The 20304-nt window shown below is 48.1% G+C and overlaps 1 protein-coding gene across 1 annotated transcript in view; it reads right to left on the bottom strand.

Moving 5' to 3' along the window:
* Positions 1–20304, bottom strand: part of LOC134958711 (mucin-19-like) — a 112874-nt gene that overhangs the window by 72623 nt on the left and 19947 nt on the right. The window contains exon 2 of the mRNA XM_063941465.1: positions 18833–18891. Coding sequence (XP_063797535.1) covers positions 18833–18891 — 59 coding nt within the window. The remainder of the gene's footprint in view (positions 1–18832; positions 18892–20304) is intronic.

The raw sequence follows: 20304 nt of genomic DNA, 5'->3' as shown, positions 1-20304 counted from the left end.
GTTTAGCTGTAAAGTAGAGGATAAGTTTTGGTTGTAAAATGGAGATTAAGGATTGGCTGTACAGTAGAAGCTATGGTTTGGCTGTAGGGTGGAGATTTTGGTATTGATGTAAGGTAGAAAATAAGGTTTGGCTGTAAGGTCGAAGCTAAGGTTTGGTTGTAGTGTGGTGGTTAATGTTTGTATCTGAGGAGGAGGTTAAGGTTTGGAGATTATGGGTTGTTTTTATGGTGGAAGATAAGGGGCCGGATGTAATGAAGTCTGAGGTTTTGTCACGATCCTGACTGTAGTTCTCGTATTTGGTGACTTACCCCTGCCATCTGTCCTGGATCCTGTGCCGTTTTTGCTCACTGAGATAAACAGCTTGTCAGCACCATGAGTTTCCTGAGTTCTCTGCCTGGAAGGTAATAGTTAACGAGCTCCACCTGTGGTGATCTTCTGTGTGAGTCTGAATTCAGCAATCTGAAGTTTAGGCCTAAAATCCAGCATCCTGTTTGCAGAAGTTCAAGCTTCAGTGTTTTATCGGCCTACTAGGCCTCGCTCCACTTCACAGCCTAGTCTAGAGTACTCACATGACAGTGACTGTTCACCTGACCCAGAGCTGTCCAATCCTGTGCCAGCTCTGAATCACCTGACACTGCTCACCAATCACCAAGGACCAGGAAGTATAAGTCTGAAGGCTGGAGTTGGAAACTCTGCCAGTTCCTCGTGTCACACACAGCTCTGTGTGGGCTTTGAAGCTGAGCTCCCTAAAGGTAACCCTTGTACTTTAGTTCCTGTAAAAACTCTGTTTCATTGTTACCCAGTTTGGATTACATTTGTGTTGCCATTGATTTCCAGTATTTCCACGAGTCTCAACTTAAAGGCACAGTACAGTATTCCACCATCTCCACTTAAAGCCACAGTTGCAGTGTTTCATCTTAAAGGCACAGTACAATATTCCACAGTCTCCGCTTAAAGGCACGGTTGCAGTGTTTCATCTTAAAGGCACGGTGCAGTGTTCCACAGTCTCAACTGGAAATCACAGCTGCAGTGTTCTACCGTCACAGCCGCAGGGTTCTTCAGCCTCGTACTAGAGTTATAGCCACAGTCATCGTTCTACTTTCAGTTGCGTTTCCAGTTATATCCGGTACCAGCACGCATTACAGTTGCATCCCAGTCTCACCAGTAATCAGTCCGTCTTACTATCTTGCCAGTAACCTCGAGTACATAAGCACCTACTCCTGTGACACTATGGGGGTCATTCCGAGTTGTTCGCTCGCAAGCTGCTTTTAGCAGCTTTGCACACGCTAAGCCGCCGCCTACTGGGAGTGAATCTTAGCATATTAAAATTGCGAACGAAAGATTCGCAATATTGCGATAAGATATCTCTGTGCAGTTTCTGAGTAACTCGAGTCTTACTCGGCATCTGCGATCAGTTCAGTGCTTGTCGTTCCTGGTTTGACGTCACAAACACACCCAGCGTTCGCCCAGACACTCCTCCGTTTCTCCAGCCACTCCCGCGTTTTTCCCAGAAACGGTAGCGTTTTTTCACACACACCCATAAAACGGCCAGTTTCCGCCCAGAAACACCCACTTCCTGTCAATCACATTACGATCACCAGAACGAGGAAAAAACCGTGAGTAAAATTCCAAACTGCATAGCAAATTTACTTGGCGCAGTCGCAGTGCGGACATTGCGCATGCGCACTAAGCGGAAAATCGCTGCGATGCGAAGAAATTTACCGAGCGAACAACTCGGAATGACCCCCTATATCCAGTACAGTCTCATCTATACATTCATCCTGCTATCAAAGTCCCTGGTGATCCAGTGGTCAGGATACGGCTTCCTCTGCCGAGGCCTGGATTCGATCCCCGGTCAGGGATTGCTCCTTCTTCTCACTGATTTCTACAGACCAGCCTAATATTCACATAGTCCTCCAGTTGCCCGCACAGACTTCACTAACACCGGGTTCACAAAACCTCAGTCATGACAGTAGGAACTGGCCCCATGGACCTGGCCGAAAGTGTTTGTCTGACGCAGGACCTCCTAAGCAATATTGCAGGACGCTTGGAGGGTTTGGAGTCGACTCAGCATCAATTGGCACAGTGTCTGCAGCGGAATTTGTTCTCCAGAGATTCTCTGACCTTCTGCACTAAGACTCCTGACCAACTGCAGATTTTCTACCAGATGTTATTACAGTTACAAGAACTTTTGTCTAGTATTCTTTCTGTGATGCCTGATCTCTTCAGGAATACTACCAACGTTGTTGATCCTGTTTTGTCCCATCCAGTTAAAAGAGTCTCTTCCTCTGCGCAAGGAAAAGTTTTTCATCAGAGCTATCCACGGCCCAAGCTCTCTGAAGCTGAACGTCAGCGGCGTAGGGAGCTACACCTCTATCTTTACTGTGGAAATTACAGTAATTTTGTTAAAGATTGCATTCTTCGCAAGCCAGGAAATGGTGACAAATCTCAGTTTCATAGCGCTCATGTCTACAAGTCATCCACAGTAGCCGATCCTGCTACTGCTGACGGGGGTATCAAGTAGGCTACTCTGAAAGAGACTCAAATTTATGACTGGGGTCCGGTGATTAAAAGACCTTATTCCAAGTTGGGTATCCATAGAAGAATGTTCAAGCCATTTAGAGTCACAGAGGAGTCCATATCTACAGCCAAAGGAGGGGCGTCCGTGTCTACAGCCCAAGGAGGGGCGTCCGTGTCTACAGCCCAAGGAGGGGCGTCCGTGTCTACAGCCCCAGGGAGGGGTTCAGAGCGTCCAGCCCCAGTGAGGGGTTCAGAGCGTCCATCCCCAGTGAGGGGTTCAGAGCGTCCAGCCCCAGTGAGGGGTTCAGAGGGTCCAGCCCCAGGGAGTCTTCAGAGCGCTGCCCAGCCAGAGAGTCTACAGAGTGCAGCCCAACCCCGTGAAGTGGGGGCTCTTGCCTCAGCCCAGCCCCGTGAAGTGGGGGCTCTTGCCTCAGCCCAGCCCCGTGAAGTGGGGGCTCTTGCCTCAGCCCAGCCCCGTGAAGTGGGGGCTCTTGCCTCAGCCCAGCCCCGTGAAGTGGGGGCTCTTGCCTCAGCCCAGCCCCGTGAAGTGGGGGCTCTTGCCTCAGCCCAGCCCCGTGAAGTGGGGGCTCTTGCCACAGCCCAGCCCCTTGAAGAGGGGGCTCCTGCCTCAGCCCAGCCCCATGAAGAGGGGGCTCCTGCCTCAGTTCAGCCCCGTGAAGAGGGGGCTCCTGCCGGTCCAGCAATATTCCAGGCTCCACCTTGTCAGTCCGTCCCGGTTCCAGCCGGTCCAGCAATACTCCAGGCCCTGCCTGGTCAGTCCGTCCCGGTTCCAGCCGGTCCAGCAATACTCCAGGCCCAGCCTGGTCAGCCCGTTCCGGTTCCAGCCGGTCCAGCAATACTCCAGGCCCAGCCTGGTCAGTCCATCCCGGTTCCATCCGGTCCAGCGATACTCCAGGACCAGCCTGGTCAGTCACAGAGGAGTCCGTATCTACAGCCCAAGGAGGGGCGTCCGTGTCTACAGCCCAAGGAGGGGCATCCGTGTCTACAGCCCAAGAAGGATCGTCCGTGTCTACAGCCCAAGGAGGGGCGTCCGTGTCTACAGCCCAAGGAGGGGCGTCCGTGTCTACAGCCCAAGGAGGGGCGTCCGTGTCTACAGCCCCAGTGAGGGGTTCAGAGCGTCCAGCCCCAGTGAGGGGTTCAGAGCGTCCAGCCCCAGTGAGGGGTTCAGAGCGTCCAGCCCCAGTGAGGGGTTCAGAGGGTCCAGCCCCAGGGAGTCTTCAGAGCGCTGCCCAGCCAGAGAGTCTACAGAGTGCAGCCCAGCCCCGTGAAGTGGGGGCTCTTGCCTCAGCCCAGCCCCGTGAAGTGGGGGCTCTTGCCTCAGCCCAGCCCCGTGAAGTGGGGGCTCTTGCCTCAGCCCAGCCCCGTGGAGTGGGGGCTCTTGCCTCAGCCCAGCCCCGTGAAGTGGGGGCTCTTGCCTCAGCCCAGCCCCGTGAAGTGGGGGCTCTTGCCTCAGCCCAGCCCCGTGAAGTGGGGGCTCTTGCCACAGCCCAGCCCCTTGAAGAGGGGGCTCCTGCCTCAGCCCAGCCCCATGAAGAGGGGGCTCCTGCCTCAGTTCAGCCCCGTGAAGAGGGGGCTCCTGCCGGTCCAGCAATATTCCAGGCTCCACCTTATCAGTCCGTCCCGGTTCCAGCCGGTCCAGCAATACTCCAGGCCCAGCCTGGTCAGTCCGTCCCGGTTCCAGCCGGTTCAGCAATAATCCAGGCTCCACCTGGTCAGCCCGTCCCGGTTCCAGCCGGTCCAGCAATACTCCAGGCCCTGCCTGGTCAGTCCATCCCGGTTCCAGCCGGTCCAGCAATACTCCAGGCCCTGCCTGGTCAGTCCATCCCGGTTCCAGCCGGTCCAGCAATACTCCAGGCCCAGCCTGGTCAGCCCGTTCCGGTTCCAGCCGGTCCAGCAATACTCCAGGCCCAGCCTGGTCAGTCCATCCCGGTTCCATCCGGTCCAGCAATACTCCAGGACCAGCCTGGTCAGTCTCCTTGGGCTCCAGCCAATTCAAGTATCCTCGGATCCAATCCAGTCCTTCTCGTCCAGCCAAAGATTTCTCCAGTTTCAGTCTGTTCAAGCTCATCTGGACTCAAACCGATTCCAAGCATTGGTCCGAGTAAAGAACTTTTGTCAGTTGGTCCCAGTAAAAGGACTTCCACCATCTAGTTCTAAAATTAGACTTCAGTCTGTCTCTGACTCTGTTTCCTTGTCATCCAGCACTGAGTCCACAGCTTCCGCGGGGAATTCTAATACCTCATCTCCTGGATGTCTGGATAATTCTGCTGTAGCATCTAAAGTCAAGAAAAATACCAAGGCTATTGACCTAATGTCTGAATGTGTACCTCAGTCTAATGTTGTTTCAGTGGCATCTGTTTCCTTGAGTCCAATTTCATCCTCCACTCAGTCTTCAGAACATTCAGCCGATGCTCCGTTTTCTGACCCATCGCTTTCTGAGCAAGATAATGCCTTGATGAACCAATACATTAGGAATTTCAGGAATGCCAAGAATTGGAAAACAGTACAAAGACAACAGCCTGTTGATTTAAGAGTTGGTTATGTCTCCATTGATTCCACTCCAAGTTCCTTGTGTTGTTCTGAACTTGTTAATGCAGCTTACAAAACGCATGTAGTTACTCCCAAAGAAGACTGGTATCTTCCAATAGACTTGGACTCAGACTCTGAATTTGATCCAGTTTATGATGCTACTTCTTTCAGGGGAGGTCCCATGTTTTCTAAGGAAGTTTTTTCTTTACAGGAGATTCCGCTCTCCCTGGTCAAAACCAAATGTTCCTGTAAGAAGAAGAAGCATCAATGAAGGTCCTAAGTTCTTCTATATGAATTTCTCAAGTTCCTCTAACACCAAAGATGGGTGTCCGGAGTCCACCCTTGAAGAGGGGGGTACTGTCACGATCCTGACTGTAGTTCTCGTATTTGGTGACTTACCCCTGCCATCTGTCCTGGATCCTGTGCCGTTTTTGCTCACTGAGATAAACAGCTTGTCAGCACCATGAGTTTCCTGAGTTCTCTGCCTGGAAGGTAATAGTTAACGAGCTCCACCTGTGGTGATCTTCTGTGTGAGTCTGAATTCAGCAATCTGAAGTTTAGGCCTAAAATCCAGCATCCTCTGTTTGCAGAAGTTCAAGCTTCAGTGCTTTCTCTGCCTAATAGGCCTCGCTCCACTTCACAGCCTAGTTTAGAGTACTCACATGACAGTGACTGTTCACCTGACCCAGAGCTGTCCAATCCTGTGCCAGCTCTGAATCACCTGACACTGCTCACCAATCACCAAGGACCAGGAAGTATAAGTCTGAAGGCTGGAGTTGGAAACTCTGCCAGTTCCTCGTGTCACACACAGCTCTGTGTGAGCTTTGAAGCTGAGCTCCCTAAAGGTAACCCTTGTACTTTAGTTCCTGTAAAAACTCTGTTTCTTTGTTACCCAGTTTGGATTACATTTGTGTTGTCATTGATATCTAGTATTTCCACGAGTCTCAACTTAAAGGCACAGTACAGTATTCCACCATCTCCACTTAAAGGCACAGTTGCAGTGTTTCATCTTAAAGGCACAGTACAGTATTCCACAGTCTCCACTTAAAGGCACGGTTGCAGTGTTTCATCTTAAAGGCACAGTGCAGTGTTCCACAGTCTCAACTGGAAATCACAGCTGCAGTGTTCTACCGTCACAGCCGCAGGGTTCTTTAGCCTCGTACTAGAGTTATAGCCACAGTCATCGTTCTACTTTCAGTTGCGTTTCCAGTTATATCCGGTACCAGCACGCATTACAGTTGCATCCCAGTCTCACCAGTAATCAGTCCGTCTTACTATCTTGCCAGTAACCTCGAGTACATAAGCACCTACTCCTGTGACACTATATCCAGTACAGTCTCACCTATACATTCATCCTGCTATCAAAGTCCCTGGTGATCCAGTGGTCAGGATACGGCTTCCTCTGCCGAGGCCCGGGTTCGATCCCCGGTCAGGGATTGCTCCTTCTTCTAACTGATTCCTACAGACCAGCCTAATATTCACATAGTCCTCCAGTTGCCCGCACAGACTTCACTAACACCGGGTTCACAAAACCAGTCATGACAGGTTTTTTAAAGGGGCAATCATGTACAAGGCATGATTTAGCCTTGTACATGATTGTCCATTAAAAAATTCTGAGTTCGGCCGATATCCCGCATGGCCCCCTAACTCAGACTTCATTTCATCCGGCCCAAGGTTTGGATGTAAGGTGGAGGTCAAGGTTTGAATTTAGGTTGGAGATTATGGTTTGGCTGTTAGGTAGAAGATACGGTAGAGGTTAAGGTTTGGCTGCCTGATAGACTTTAAGGTTTGGCTGTAGGGTGGAGACTATGGTTTTGATGTATGGTAGAAAATAAGGTTTGGCTGTTAGGTTGAAGTTTGGGTGTAGGGTGGAGGGTAAGGTTTCGATCTAAGGAATAGGTTAAGGTTTGGGTATAGCTAGGTAGAAGATTGTTGTTTACCTGTAAGGTAGAAGATAAGGTTTGCTAGTAGGGTAGAAGGTAAGGTTTGGATGTAGATTGGAAATTATGATATTGCTGTAAATTTAGAATCTATGATTTGGATGAAAGGTGGAGGTTAAGGTTTGGATTTAGGTTGAAGATTATGGATTGTCTGTAAGGTAGAAGCTAATGGATTGGCTGTAAGGTAGAAGATAAGGTTTTACAATACAATTTTGTAGAGAATATCACTCTTTGGGCGCTAGAGCTTCTGAACTGTATTGCCCACTAAGAACTTTCACCTAGCTTCACCAAATAGTAATAAAAAGCAAAGTAAGTGGATAAATTCAAGTTACAAGCGCTTATTACACAAAAACTTCCCTTTTAAATGCTGATAGTGATGTCCTTAGAGATTCTCAATCTTCTCCACATAGAGTGTTAGCATTCATTCATATGCTCAGTATTGAGATAAAATGAAAAGAAGAACACATCATGGTATAGTATGTCTAAACAAACAAGTCTCCAGACTTTGTCTTTCTGTACAACTGACAGGGGTTGATAGATGAATATTCTATGTGTCTGTGGTGGCGTACCGAACTCACTCGTTAATTATGGGAATAAGATATATAAAGGTTGATTTTCATCCTCTATGTGAGAGATGTTGATCCCAGTCATGGTTCTACATGTGCATATATCTATAATGGAGCGTACCCTTACTCACAGGTTGAAATGCAGAGACCTGTACATAAAAGGTATTTTTCAGTCCACCTGAATAAATCAGGTAAAGTGAATTTGAAGGGTGTACCCCACTCACAATCAAACGGGTGGTTACTTGCACATCACGGTTTCTTTTACGTTGTTCCCTGAGGACTCTGCCTTCCTTCAAAACCATCAGTCCAAACAACAGTTTCCAAACAGGTTGTTACAGTTTAGTCCACGATTCCATAAAAATTCAAAAAAGGACATACATATAAAATATCCACATATAAAAACAACAAATTCGAGGGTCAGTACTGTATACCAGAGTAAAAAAAATGGCTAGATGTCAACCAGGCGTAATAAAGGTGTAGGGGGTCCGGACTGCCCTACTATCCAGTCACCTTGGTTAGTATAAAGTGGATCTCCTCAGTCAAGATGGTACGTAAACAGTCCAAAGGGCATCTGGAGGGGAGCACGTGGACAAATATCACTCCAGATGCTCCCCTCCACATGCCCTTAGGAAGGTCCAGTAGGAATGAAACGTGTTGGAAAACCATAGAGTGGAACATTTGGACTGTATACGTACCATCTTGACTGGGGAGATCCACTTTATACTAACCGAGGTGACTGGTGAGTGGGCAGTCCGGACGCCCTACACCTTTATTACGCCTGGTTTACATCTAGTGATTTTTTAACTCTGGCCCTCAAATTTATTGTTTTTATATGTGGATATTTTGGGGGTCATTCCGAGTTGATCGCTCGCTGGTTACTTTTAGCAGTCGTGCAAACGCATTGTCGCCGCCCACTGGGGAGTGTATTTTCGCTTTGCAGAAGTGCGAACGCTTGTGCAAAATCATTTTGTGCAAAACACCAGCCCTGTAGATACTCTTCGTGTGCGATGATTCTAACGACGGAGGGACGGCTTTTGATGTCACACACCCGCCCAGCGTTCGCCCAACCACGCCTGCTTTTTTCCAGACATGCCTGCGTTTTTCTAAGCACTCCCTGAAAACGGACAGTTGACACCCAGAAACGCCCACTTCATGTCAATCTTCCTGGGTTCGGCCGTGCGACTGGAATCTTCGTTAGACTCTGTGCAAACCCACAATGCTCATTGTACCCATACACATGCGCAGAAATGCCAATTTTTAGCCTGATCGCTGCGCTGCGAACAATGGCAGCTAGCGATCAACTTGGAATTACTCCCCTTATACGTATGTTCTTTTTTTTTATTTTTATGGAATCGTGGATTTTACTAAATTGTAACCCCCTGTTTGGAAACTGTTGTTTGAACTTATGGTTTTGAAGGTAAGCAGAGTCCTCTGGAGATAACCTAAAAGAACCCGCCCTGCAAACACTGGGATACGCCTGCGTTCTTCCAAACACTCCCAGAAAATGGTCAGTTGCCACCCACAAACGCCTTCTTTCTGTCAATCTCCTTGCGATGGGCTGTGTGAATGGATTCTTCGTAAAACCCATCGCACAGCAACAATCCACTTTGTACCTGTGCGACACGCCTGTGCATTGTGGTGCATACGCATGCGCAGTTCTGACCTGATCGCAGCGCAGTGAAAAAACCTAGCGTGCAATCAGGTCTGAATGACCCCCACAGATTAATCATTTATCAACCCCTGGAAGTTATAAAGAAAGTCAAAATCTGGAGACTTGTTTGTTTAGACATCCTGGGGGTCATTCCGAGTTGATCGCTCGCTGCCGATTTTCGCAGCGCAGCGATCAGGTAAAAAATTACAAAACTGCGCATGCGTATGCACTGCAATGCGCACGCACGTCGTACGGGTACAAAGTGCATCATTGTTGTGCATTGCTTCTAGCGACAAATCCATTCGCACAGCCGATCGCAAGGATATTGACAGAGCGCGTTCATGGGTGTCAACTGACCGTTTTCTGGGAGTGTTTGGGAAAACGCAGGCGTGACCAGGCGTTTGCAGTGCGTGTGTCTGACGTCAATTTCGGGACCTCCGTCGCTAGAATCATCACACAGGATAAGTAACTACAGGACTGGTCTTGTTTTGCACAAAATGCTCGGCTGCACATGCGATCACACACTTGCAAAGCGAAAATACACTCCGCCGTGGGCGGCTACAATGCGTTTGCACGGCTGCTAAAAGTAGCTAGCGAGCGATCAACTCGGAATGAGGGCCACTATACCATGATGTGTTCTTCTTTTCATTTTATCTCCATACTGAGCGTATAAATGAATCTCTAAGGACGTCACTATCAGCATTTAAAAGGGAAGAGTTTTTGTGTAATAAGAGCTTGTAACTTGAATTTACCCACTTACTTTGCTTTTTATTAGAAGAGAAGGTTTTGTTTGTAGGGTGGAGGTTAAGGTGTGGATGTAAGGTAGAAGTTGAGGTTTAGCTGTAGAGGATACATTTACCTTCAGCGATGGAAGGAAGATGTAATGGAGAGGCCCAGATTATATCAAGCAGGTCATACTTGCCTACCTGACCCTCTCCATGAGGGAGAAAATGCTCTGTTCCTGGACTTTCCTGGTAATGTATGATTGCCATCACCTGTGGTGAGCTAGGTAATTGATAAGAAAGGTGTTTCACCACAGGTGATGGCAATCATACATTACCAGGTAAGTCCAGGAACAGAGCATTTTCTCCCTCATGGAGAGGGTCAGGTAGGCAAGTATGAAGCAGGTACTCTGCTTATAAGGAAACATGATAAATTCAAGTAAAAATAGCTGTTATGAAACATTCCATGTTTACATACAAAATACAGATATTTTATGGGCAAGTACTGGAGTGATTGGGTGAAGGGAACTTTTTCCCCAGAAATCCTAAAGAGTCAGTACAGAGAGTTGTATGGGATACTTTGTTCTTCACTAATTGCCCGAATCTCACACCAGCACTCACCTGCATCTAGACAATAGGAGCCTGGGAGTGGAGGGACATTCTGGTGTAGGCCTAGCATGGTAAGGACATGTTTGCGCAACTGTGAACAGATGCAGACCTGCATTTATGCTCTCCAGAGCCAGATCAATTGCGGGTGCATAATGTCAGATACAAATACACACTAGATAATGCTTTCTGATTGGATGATATAAATAGACCATTAAACTAGAAATGTGCTTTGGACACTTTTCGGGTTTTGTGTTTTGGATCTGGATCTCCTTTCGTATTTTTGATCTGGATTGGTTTTGGCCAAACCACCCTTTCTGGTTTTGGATCTGTTTTTTTTTAAACATAAAAACAGCTAAAATCACAGAATTTGGGGGTAATTTTGATCCTACGGTATTATTAACCTTAATAACATTCATTTCCACTCATTTCCAGTCTATTCTGAACACCTCACAATATTGTTTTTAGCCCAAAAAGTTGCACCGAGGTGGCTGGATGACTAAGCTAATTGACACAAGTGGGCGGCACAAACACCTGGCCCATCTAGGAGTGGCATTGCAGTGTCAGACAGGAGGGCAGTTTTAAAAACTAGACCCCAAAGAGCACATCATGCAAAGAAAAAAAAAAGAGGTGCAAGATGGAATTGTCCTTGGGCGCTCCCAGCCAACCTTATGTTGTTTAAACAGGACATGCACAGTTTAATGAACTCATCATTTCAGCGACTGGTGGTCCCCCTGGAAAAAGCTCGCCAAGTTCTCTGAATCATAGCTCGCTACAAACATTTGATTACTTTTCACATTATGAGAAGAGGCAAGAGGAAGAGGACAGTGTCAAGAAGGTGATTCAAAATTAGAGAGGCACACGCAATCAGGAACATCACACAGGCTTTCACCTCCACTCCTATCTAGGTGTGGAACAGAAAGTACTTTTACCAAGCAAATATATAATTACCACATTACTGGACAAACTGAGAAACTAGGGGCCAAAGCCTCCGAATTTGTACCCCCTTCTCGATTTTTAGGGATTACGATAATCTCGGATTTAATGCTGGTATGCAAATAAACTGGTTTATATCACAGGATCAAGATTGGATATTTTCCCCTCCACGGAATCTGGAGACTTATTTTGTGAACATCTTGTGGGTTTTCTTTTTTTCCATTTTTTTATTGCATTTTTATTTGCATATTTTGTGGCAGATGCCTTATTTAAATTTTTCATAGCTCCCAATTACACACATGTGAGCATACCTGTGTGTCCCTGTTACAAACATGTGAGCATACCTGTGTGCAGGGCCGGATTAAGGCTGGTGGGGGCCCCGGGCAATGAACGTGTGGGGGCCACCACCACTAAAAATTGCGGCCAAAGAACCCCCCCACCGTGCGCGGGCGAGTCAGCGGGCACACTCACACACACTCACTCACTCACTCACTCACTCACTCACACACACACACAATGACTCACACACACATACTCACCCACATATGGAGCAGCAGCTTCACAGCAGCGCACGCCGGCGGCTCAGTCAGTGTCTCGCGGTGTAGTGAAGTGAAATCCCGCGAGACACGGACTGAGCTGCTGGCGTGCGTTACGGAGTCACACGTTAGGGGCCCCCACAGACAGCGTTTTAAATCGGAGCAGTCTCTGTCAGCAGCCGCCGAGGAGCTCAGTGTACAGAGCTCCGTGTACACTCTGTACACAAAGCTCCTCAGCGGCTGCTGAGGGAACCTGCTCCGATTTATAACGCAGTGTGTGGGGGCCCCGGGACGTCCACCCTTGTCGCCCCTAGGATAATCCGGCTCTGCCTGTATGTCTTGTTTATTTTATTCATATTTTATATTTAAATAAAGCAGCCCCTTAGATGTTTTAGCAGCCCCTTGTGAGCCCCCACAGCAGCCCGGATCGGGCAAGTTGAGTTCGGGTGGGTTTGGTACAGTACTAATCAGGGCTGTGCAGTGATTTTTTTTGTTATTCAGCCCCTGCCCTAGTGGGTAAGTTGAGTTCGGGTGGGTTCGTACAGTACTAATCAGGACTATGCTGTGATTTTTTCGTTATTCAGCCCTTGCCCTAGTGGAGCTTACCACTCTGGTGTCCAAACTCATTTCATACTACAAGTAGGACTGTGGGAGGAAACAATGCTAACCTCTGTGCCACCAGCATACCTCAGTCTGGCAAGCCAGACAGCTTCCTGGCTGTAAGCCACCATGAGACTCCATACTGGGACCTTATTCAGTAACTGTTTGTGCCTCACAGGAGCTCCTGACCCATCTAATTTTGCAGTGCAATGGAAAGCTGAGATTTCATTTTGCAATGCAAGGTCACTGAAACTCCATTCTAAAGGGCCCTACAGACACGACGATCCGCCGCCGAGCTGCCCGTCGGCGGATACGGCCGGCGGCGACCCGGCGGCGGGGGGGGGGGGGGGAGGGGGGCAGTGACGGGGGGAATGAAGTTTCTTCACTCCCCCCGTCACCCGGCTTCATTGAAGTGCAGACAAATATGGACGAGATCGTCCATATTGGCCTGCATGCACAGCCGACGGGGCACCAGCGATGAACTAGAGCGGTGCTGCGCATCGTTCATCGCTGGTGACTCCACACTCAAAGATATGAACGTTATCTCGTTCAATAATGAACGAGATCGTTCATATCTTTGAGGAATATCGGCCAGTGTGTAGGGTCTATAACACCGCATGGTCTTTCGATAACCCTATGCAGCTCTTACATTGTATATTAATTATTAAGGAGAAAACATTTAAAAAGTAAAGGAAAAGAACCCTGTACAACAAATGCACATCTTTTAAATAATCCCAAAATGTAGAACATTAATAAATCAAAATTAAGGTTGACTAATTGGAGCCATTAAATAATTGAGAAGAACCTCTCTCTATTGCTGGGTACACAGTGCAGACTAGAAGATATATTTACTAGAGATGAGCGGGTTCAGACAGGGCACCGCTGGAATTATATGGCAGACATATAGACATACAGTAGGTGTGTTTGGAAAATCTAGTTTTCTCCGGCAGTTGCCAGAAAAAATGAAGTAGGAGATGTTGCCATGTCAGGTTCTTTTGGATTATGATCCTGTCTTTTCTGACTGACTTTGGCCACAAATGGGGTCTTTCCCCATTTTGTACTCATATGTTTATTGGAAAACACTTTGTCAAACTTGGAATTTACATTTCCACCTTTGCGGCAATATGTTTTCACAAATCTAGTTGTGATGTTAAATCTTGTTTCATATTCTGCTCTAGGCTTTAGTTTAAACCTAGGATCAAGTACAGCAGCACCCCTGGAATTATACGGTAGCACCTCTGGATTTATACAGCAGATAGGCAGCACCCCATGATTTATACAGCAGAAAGGCAACACCCAAGGACTTATACAGCATAAGCAGCATCACTGGAGAATTGCACAATACAGCAGACAGGCAGCACCACCGCTGGATGTAAATGGCAGTGGGGCAGCACTTCTGGACTGATAGGATAGAGGGACAGCACCCCTGTACAGCACCCCTGTCCCTTTAGTCTTGCTCCAGGAATACGGACTGCATCTTTCATTTGACTTCTGCCCTTATCTCACAATTGTCCGGATTGTACTCCAGTACATCTTCAACCAGCTAACTATTTAGTTACACAGCACAACAGACAGGCAGCAGCACCACTGGACTTAAATTACAGAGGAACAGCACCCCTGGACTTATATTGCAGAGGGGCAGCACCCCATATACGGCAGCACCCCTGGAATGATATGGCAGACAAAGAAAAGACGTACAAGATGGAATTGTCCTTGGGCCCTCCCACCACCTTTATGTTGTAAAAACAGGACATGAACACTTTAACAAACCAGTAATTTCAGCAACAAGGTCTGTCACATGACTGGCTGAAATGATTGGTTTGTTTGGGCCCCTACAAAAAAAGAAGCAATTAATCTCTCCTTGCACAAACTGGCTCTACAGAGGCAAGATGTCGCCCTCACCCCTTTCAGTGTTTACATCCTCAACCTCACAGATTATTAATTTGTCCCTACTGGAATCCACCATAACAGATCCCTGTGTACTTTCTGGAGGCAATTGCTGGTAAAGTCTTCCTGGAGGAATTTATAAATCATTTTGATGAACATCATCTTCTCTACATTTTGTGGAAGTAACCTCGTACGCCAATCACTGACAAGATTACCGACTGTACTAAACACTCTTTCAGAGTCCACACTGTGGGGGGGGGGGGGGGGCAACTTAGGTGAAATAAAGCCATTTGGTGCAAGGGCCTCCAAATTGCCTCTTTTTCTTGCCAGTATACATACGGACTGTCTGCCATGACTACTTGGATGCTGTCACCGATATAATCCTCCACCATTCTTTAAACGGTGACAGCATCATATGCAGTGACAGTAGACATGTCAGTAATTGTTGGCAGCTCCTTCAGTCAGGACCAGATGTCAAAACTTGCTCCTGACTGCCCTGCATCACCGCCAGTAAATTTTATTTTTTTCCTCGCAGCTCCTGTTGCTGGAGAAAATGGAGGAGCTGTTGACATGTCACGATCAGTAGCGGATCTTGCCACGAGCAAGCAGGACTTTTGCCTGGCGCACCGCCTTCCGGAGGGCGCCGACGCCATCCGGAGGGCACCGCACCACGGCAAGATCCACTGCTGCTGTGCCCCTCGCTGCCGCTGCCCGCTGTCCCGCTGTGAAGGGAAACTAGAAGCGTAGCCCCTTCGTGGGCTGCCCGCTGTGAAGGGAAACTAGATGCGTAGCACATCATTACAGAGGACCTTTTCTGTAATGATGTGCGGTGCACGTTGACGTCATCGCGCACTGCACAGCAAAGGACAATAGCGTCTAGTTTTCCTTCGTGGAGAGGACCTTTGCTGTGCAGTGCGCGATGACGTCATCGCGCACCGCACATCATTTCACTGTACAGGGGGCGTAACTGACCATGCCCCCTGTATGAAGCCACGCCCCCTATGGCCGCCCGGGGCGCTAAAAGACCCTGAGCCGGCCCTGGTCACGATCTGCTTGAGATGACAATTTTCTCATCAGCAGGTCTTTGCACCTCTGCAGTCTTGTGTTCGCCAGAAAGAGAGATACAACGTAGGTTTTAAACTTAGGATCAAGCACGGTGGCCAAAATGTAGTTCTCTGATTTCAACAGATTGACCACCCTTGAATCCTGGCAAAGCGAATGAAGAGCTCCGTCCACAAGTCCCACATACTTAGCGGAATCGCTCCATCTTAGCTCCTCCTTCAATTTATCCAGCTGCTCCTGCAAAAGCCTGATGAGGGGAATGACCTGACTCAAGCTGTCAGTGTCTGAACTGACTTCACGTGTGGCAAGTTCAAAGGGTCAGAGAACCTTGCACAACACAGAAATCATTCTCCACTGCACTTGAGTCAGGTGTATTCCCCCTCCTTTGCCTATGTCATAGGTGGATGTACAAGCTTGAATGGCCTTTTGCTTCTCCTTCATCCTCTGAAGCACATAGAGGGTTGAATTCCACCGCGTTACCACCTTTTCCTTCAGGTGATGGCAGGACAGGTTCAAGAGTGCTTGCTGGTGCTCCAGTCTTCGGCACGCAGTTGCTGAATGTCGAAAGTGGGCCGAAATTTTTTCGGGCCACTGACAGCATCTCCTGCACGCCCCTGAGATTTTAAAAAAAATTCTGCACCACCAAATTAATTGTGTGAGCAAATCATGGGACGTGCTAGAATTTGCCCAGATGTAATGCTCGCACAATATTGGTGGCGTTGTCAGATATCACAAATCACCGGGGAGAGTCCAAGTGGGGTAAGCCATTGTGCGATGATGTCCCTCAGTTTCTATAAGAGGTTGTCAGTGTTGTGCCTCTTACGGAAACCAGTGATACACAGCGTAGCCGGCTTAGGAACGAGTTGGCGTTTGAGAGATGCTGGTGCCGCTGCTGTTGTTGCTGTGGAAGGCCATACATCTACCCAGTGGACTGTCACAGTCATGTAGTCCTTAGTTTGCCCTGTTCCACTTGTATACTTGTCCACATGTCTGTGGTTAAGTGCACAGTGGGTGCAACCGCATTTTTTAGGACACTGAGGACACTTTTCTCAATGTCCCTGTTTAGGACACTGAGGACACTTTTCTCAATGTCCCTGTACAGTCTGGGACTCGCTTGTCTAGTGAAGTGGAATCTAGATGGGATTTTCTACCAGGGACACAGTACGTCCTTCAACTGTCTAAATCCCACTGCACTAATGGCGGATACCGGATTCACGTTTAACACCAGCATAGTTGTTATGGCCCCAGTAATCCACTTTGCAACAGGGTGACTGCTGTCATACTTCATCTCCCTCGCAAAGGACAAGTGGTGTTTCGACTTCCTCTCTGGGATGACGATCAACTCCCAGCAGCAACAACAGCAGCAGCAGCAGTAGTAGGCGTAGCACTTAAGGATCCTCTGGAGGAATCCCAGATAGGAGAGGACTCGTCAGTCATGCCAGTGACATGGCCTGCAGGACTACTTCCGTTCCTGATTAAGGAGCAAATTGACGATGAGGAAGTTGGTGGTGTGGTATTTTTACAAAACAGTGCCCCATTATTTTTACAGCACACAGGACAGGGCCACAGCTCCCCTTTATTTTTACAAAACAGTGCCCCTTTATTTTTACAGCACACAGGACAAGGCCACAGCGCCCCTTTATTTTTACAAAACAGTGCCCTTTATTTTTTCAGCACACAGGACAGGGCCACAGCGCCCCTTTATTTTTACAGCACACAGGACAGGGTTACAGTGCACCTTTATTTTTACAGCACACAGAACAGTGCCCCTTTATTTTTACAGCACAAAGGACAGGGCCACAGCGCCCCTTTATTTTTACAAAACAGTGCCCCTTTATTTTTTCAGCACACAGGACAGGGCCACATTGCCCCATTAATTTTACAGCACACAGGACAGGGCCACAGCGCCCCATTATTTTTACAGCACACAGGACAGGGCCACAGCGCCCCATTATGTTTACAGCACACAGGACAGGGCCACAGTGCCCCATTATTTTTACAGCACACAGAACAGTGCCCCTTTATTTTTACAGCACACAGGACAGGGCCACAGCGCCCCTTTATTTTTATAGCTCACAGGACAGGGCCACATCGCCCCTTTATTTTTACAGCACACAGGACAGGGCCACAGCGCCCCATTATTTTTACAGCACACAGGACAGGGCCACAGTGCCCCATTTTTTTTACAGCACACAGAACAGTGCCCCTTTATTTTTACAGCACACGGGACAGGGCCACAGCGCCCCTTTATTTTTACAGCACACAGAACAGTGCACCTTTATTTTTACAGCACACAGGACAGGCAACAGCGCCCCTTTATTTTTACAAAACAGTGCCCCTTTATTTTTACAGCACACAGGACAGGGCCACCGCGCCCCTTTATTTTTACAGCACACAGGACATGGCCACAGTGCCCCTTTAGTTTTTACAACACACAGAACAGCGCCCCTTTATTTTTACAGCACACTGGACAGGGCCACAGCACCCCCTTTTTTACAGCACACAGGACAGCACCCCTGTACAGCACAGGATTGCAGCACCCCTGTTCAGCACCCCTAACAGCACAGGACACCACACGACAGCAACCCAGAACAGCACCCCTGTACAGCACAGGACAGCAGCACCCCTGTACAGCACCCCTAACAGCACAGGACACCACAGGACAGCACTCCAGAACAGCACCCCTGTACAGCACAGGACAGCAGCATCCCTGTACAGCACACCTAAATAATACACACAGTGACCCCACCCGACGCCACCACCCACAGAGAGACAGATGTCTGTCTCCCTCACTCTCCAAGTGAAAATGGTGGCAACACGCGGCTCCTTATAAGGAATCCAAAACTCGCGAGAATCCGACAGCGGGATGATGACATTTTGCCTCATTTTGGGATCCGAGTAAAAGGCGGGAAGTCCCGAGCCGAACTCGGATCCCGTCTCGGAACGTGAAGTTCGGGGGATTTGGATCTCTGAGATCCGAACCCGCTCGTCCTTACATACCAGATAACCCCTTTCTGCTCATACATATATTATGTGATTTGTTTGGATTTTAATTGTTTTTAGATACAGTAATTGCATGCAGGACAGAGAGTGGCACCTACTGTATTCAAGAGGATTTTTTTTCTTCATTTTAATCAATCCTAATAGTGAATGCATACAGTATTCTGCTATCAAACAATATATTTTAAAACATTGAGGTACAGTAAGTGTATATTACGTATGCCAGGTGTTTATAATGGGGAGTTCAGAAACTAACCTTTCGTAGACAGCAATTGCCCCCACGAAGTTGGGAACATCTTTTAATTTCTCTGTAATCTGCCAGGACAACAACAAAAATAATAATTATGTACAGAACATGTAGGTGATGGAGCAACCTGTTAACAAGTTAGAAATGTTCTACAGTTTCCAAACTTATTTAATCCATAACGGCAAGGTTCTAAGGTGATCTCCACCCGTAATGACTATAATAAGAGAATGCTCGGCTGATAGCTACCGGTAGGTAGGTATAGAAATAAGAGGGTATAATGGAATAAAAGATGGTACACTAGGATATTGTATATCTATAGTCACATCTATAACGGGTGCAGTGTTTGTGGTGCACACGGGCCCCTGGGACCAGAGGGATCCACACACTGCACACCATTGGGTCAATTCAGGATACTGGCAATTGGCATCCTGGCAGTCGGAATGCTGACGCCGGAATCCCACCACTGCTTGGAAAGTTGACGCTGGCATTCCGACATGGATCGAAATGCTGGCGCCGGGATCCAGAACTCCAGAATCCCAATTGAGCTGTGCTAAGGACTCCTACTTGTAAGCCCCGGGGCATGGAGGAAGGGTTTGGGGAGGTTAGGTTTAGGCTGCGGGGTGGGGGTGGGGGTGGGGGGCTATTTCTGATGGGGGGAGTAATTGGGGCCTATGGACACTGAGTTCATGTTGACCTTTTTCAAGTGCCTGTTGACGTTTTCCTTGTCGACCCAATGATCCTATTACTTAATATAGGCAATATATCAGCACTGTGATCCCTCAACTCTCTGACGCTGATCCAAGCAGTGATCAAAACCATCTCAATGATCAGTGATCTGTCAGGGAGTTGGGGAATTTCTGTATGATAAAAAACCTGACATGCTGACCCCGCTAATTTTTTGGTCAGGATTGGCAAATTGGGGAATGCCAACACGTGCGCAGGGGCGTAGTGAGGGTGGTTCCTGTGGAGCGCAAGCACCAGGTACCGAAACTGTCAGAGGGCACCGGTGGATCCCGAAGCTTATTGGAGGGTGGCTGATCCTGGAGCTGCAGGGAAGGTAAGTAGTGGAGCGGCGGGTGACGGGTCCCAGAGCTGCAGTGATTGTGAGACACACACACACTCTCACTCTCTCCTGACTAGCTGGCGTATTGTGTATATAGGTCTACCTGGTGTATTGTGTATATCGGACTACCTGGTGTATTGTATATATAGGGGCTACCTGGTTTATTGTGTATATAAGGGCTACCTGGTGTAATGTGTATATGGGGCTACCTGGCATAATGTGTATGGGGCTACCTGGTGTAATGTCTATATAAGGGCTACCTGGAATAAAGGCCCTCATTCCGAGTTGTTCGCTCGCTAGCTGCTTTTAGCAGCCGTGCAAGCACTAAGCCGCCGCCGCCCTCTGGGAGTGTATCTTAGCTTAGCAGAAGTGCGAACGAAAGGATCGCAGAACGGCATAAAAATTTTTTCAAGCAGTT

Source organism: Pseudophryne corroboree, chromosome 9 (genome assembly GCF_028390025.1).
Source record: "Pseudophryne corroboree isolate aPseCor3 chromosome 9, aPseCor3.hap2, whole genome shotgun sequence".
NCBI lineage: Eukaryota > Metazoa > Chordata > Amphibia > Anura > Myobatrachidae > Pseudophryne > Pseudophryne corroboree.
The sequence above is the reverse complement of the archived record's forward strand: the minus strand, read 5'-3'. Positions and strand labels throughout refer to the sequence as shown.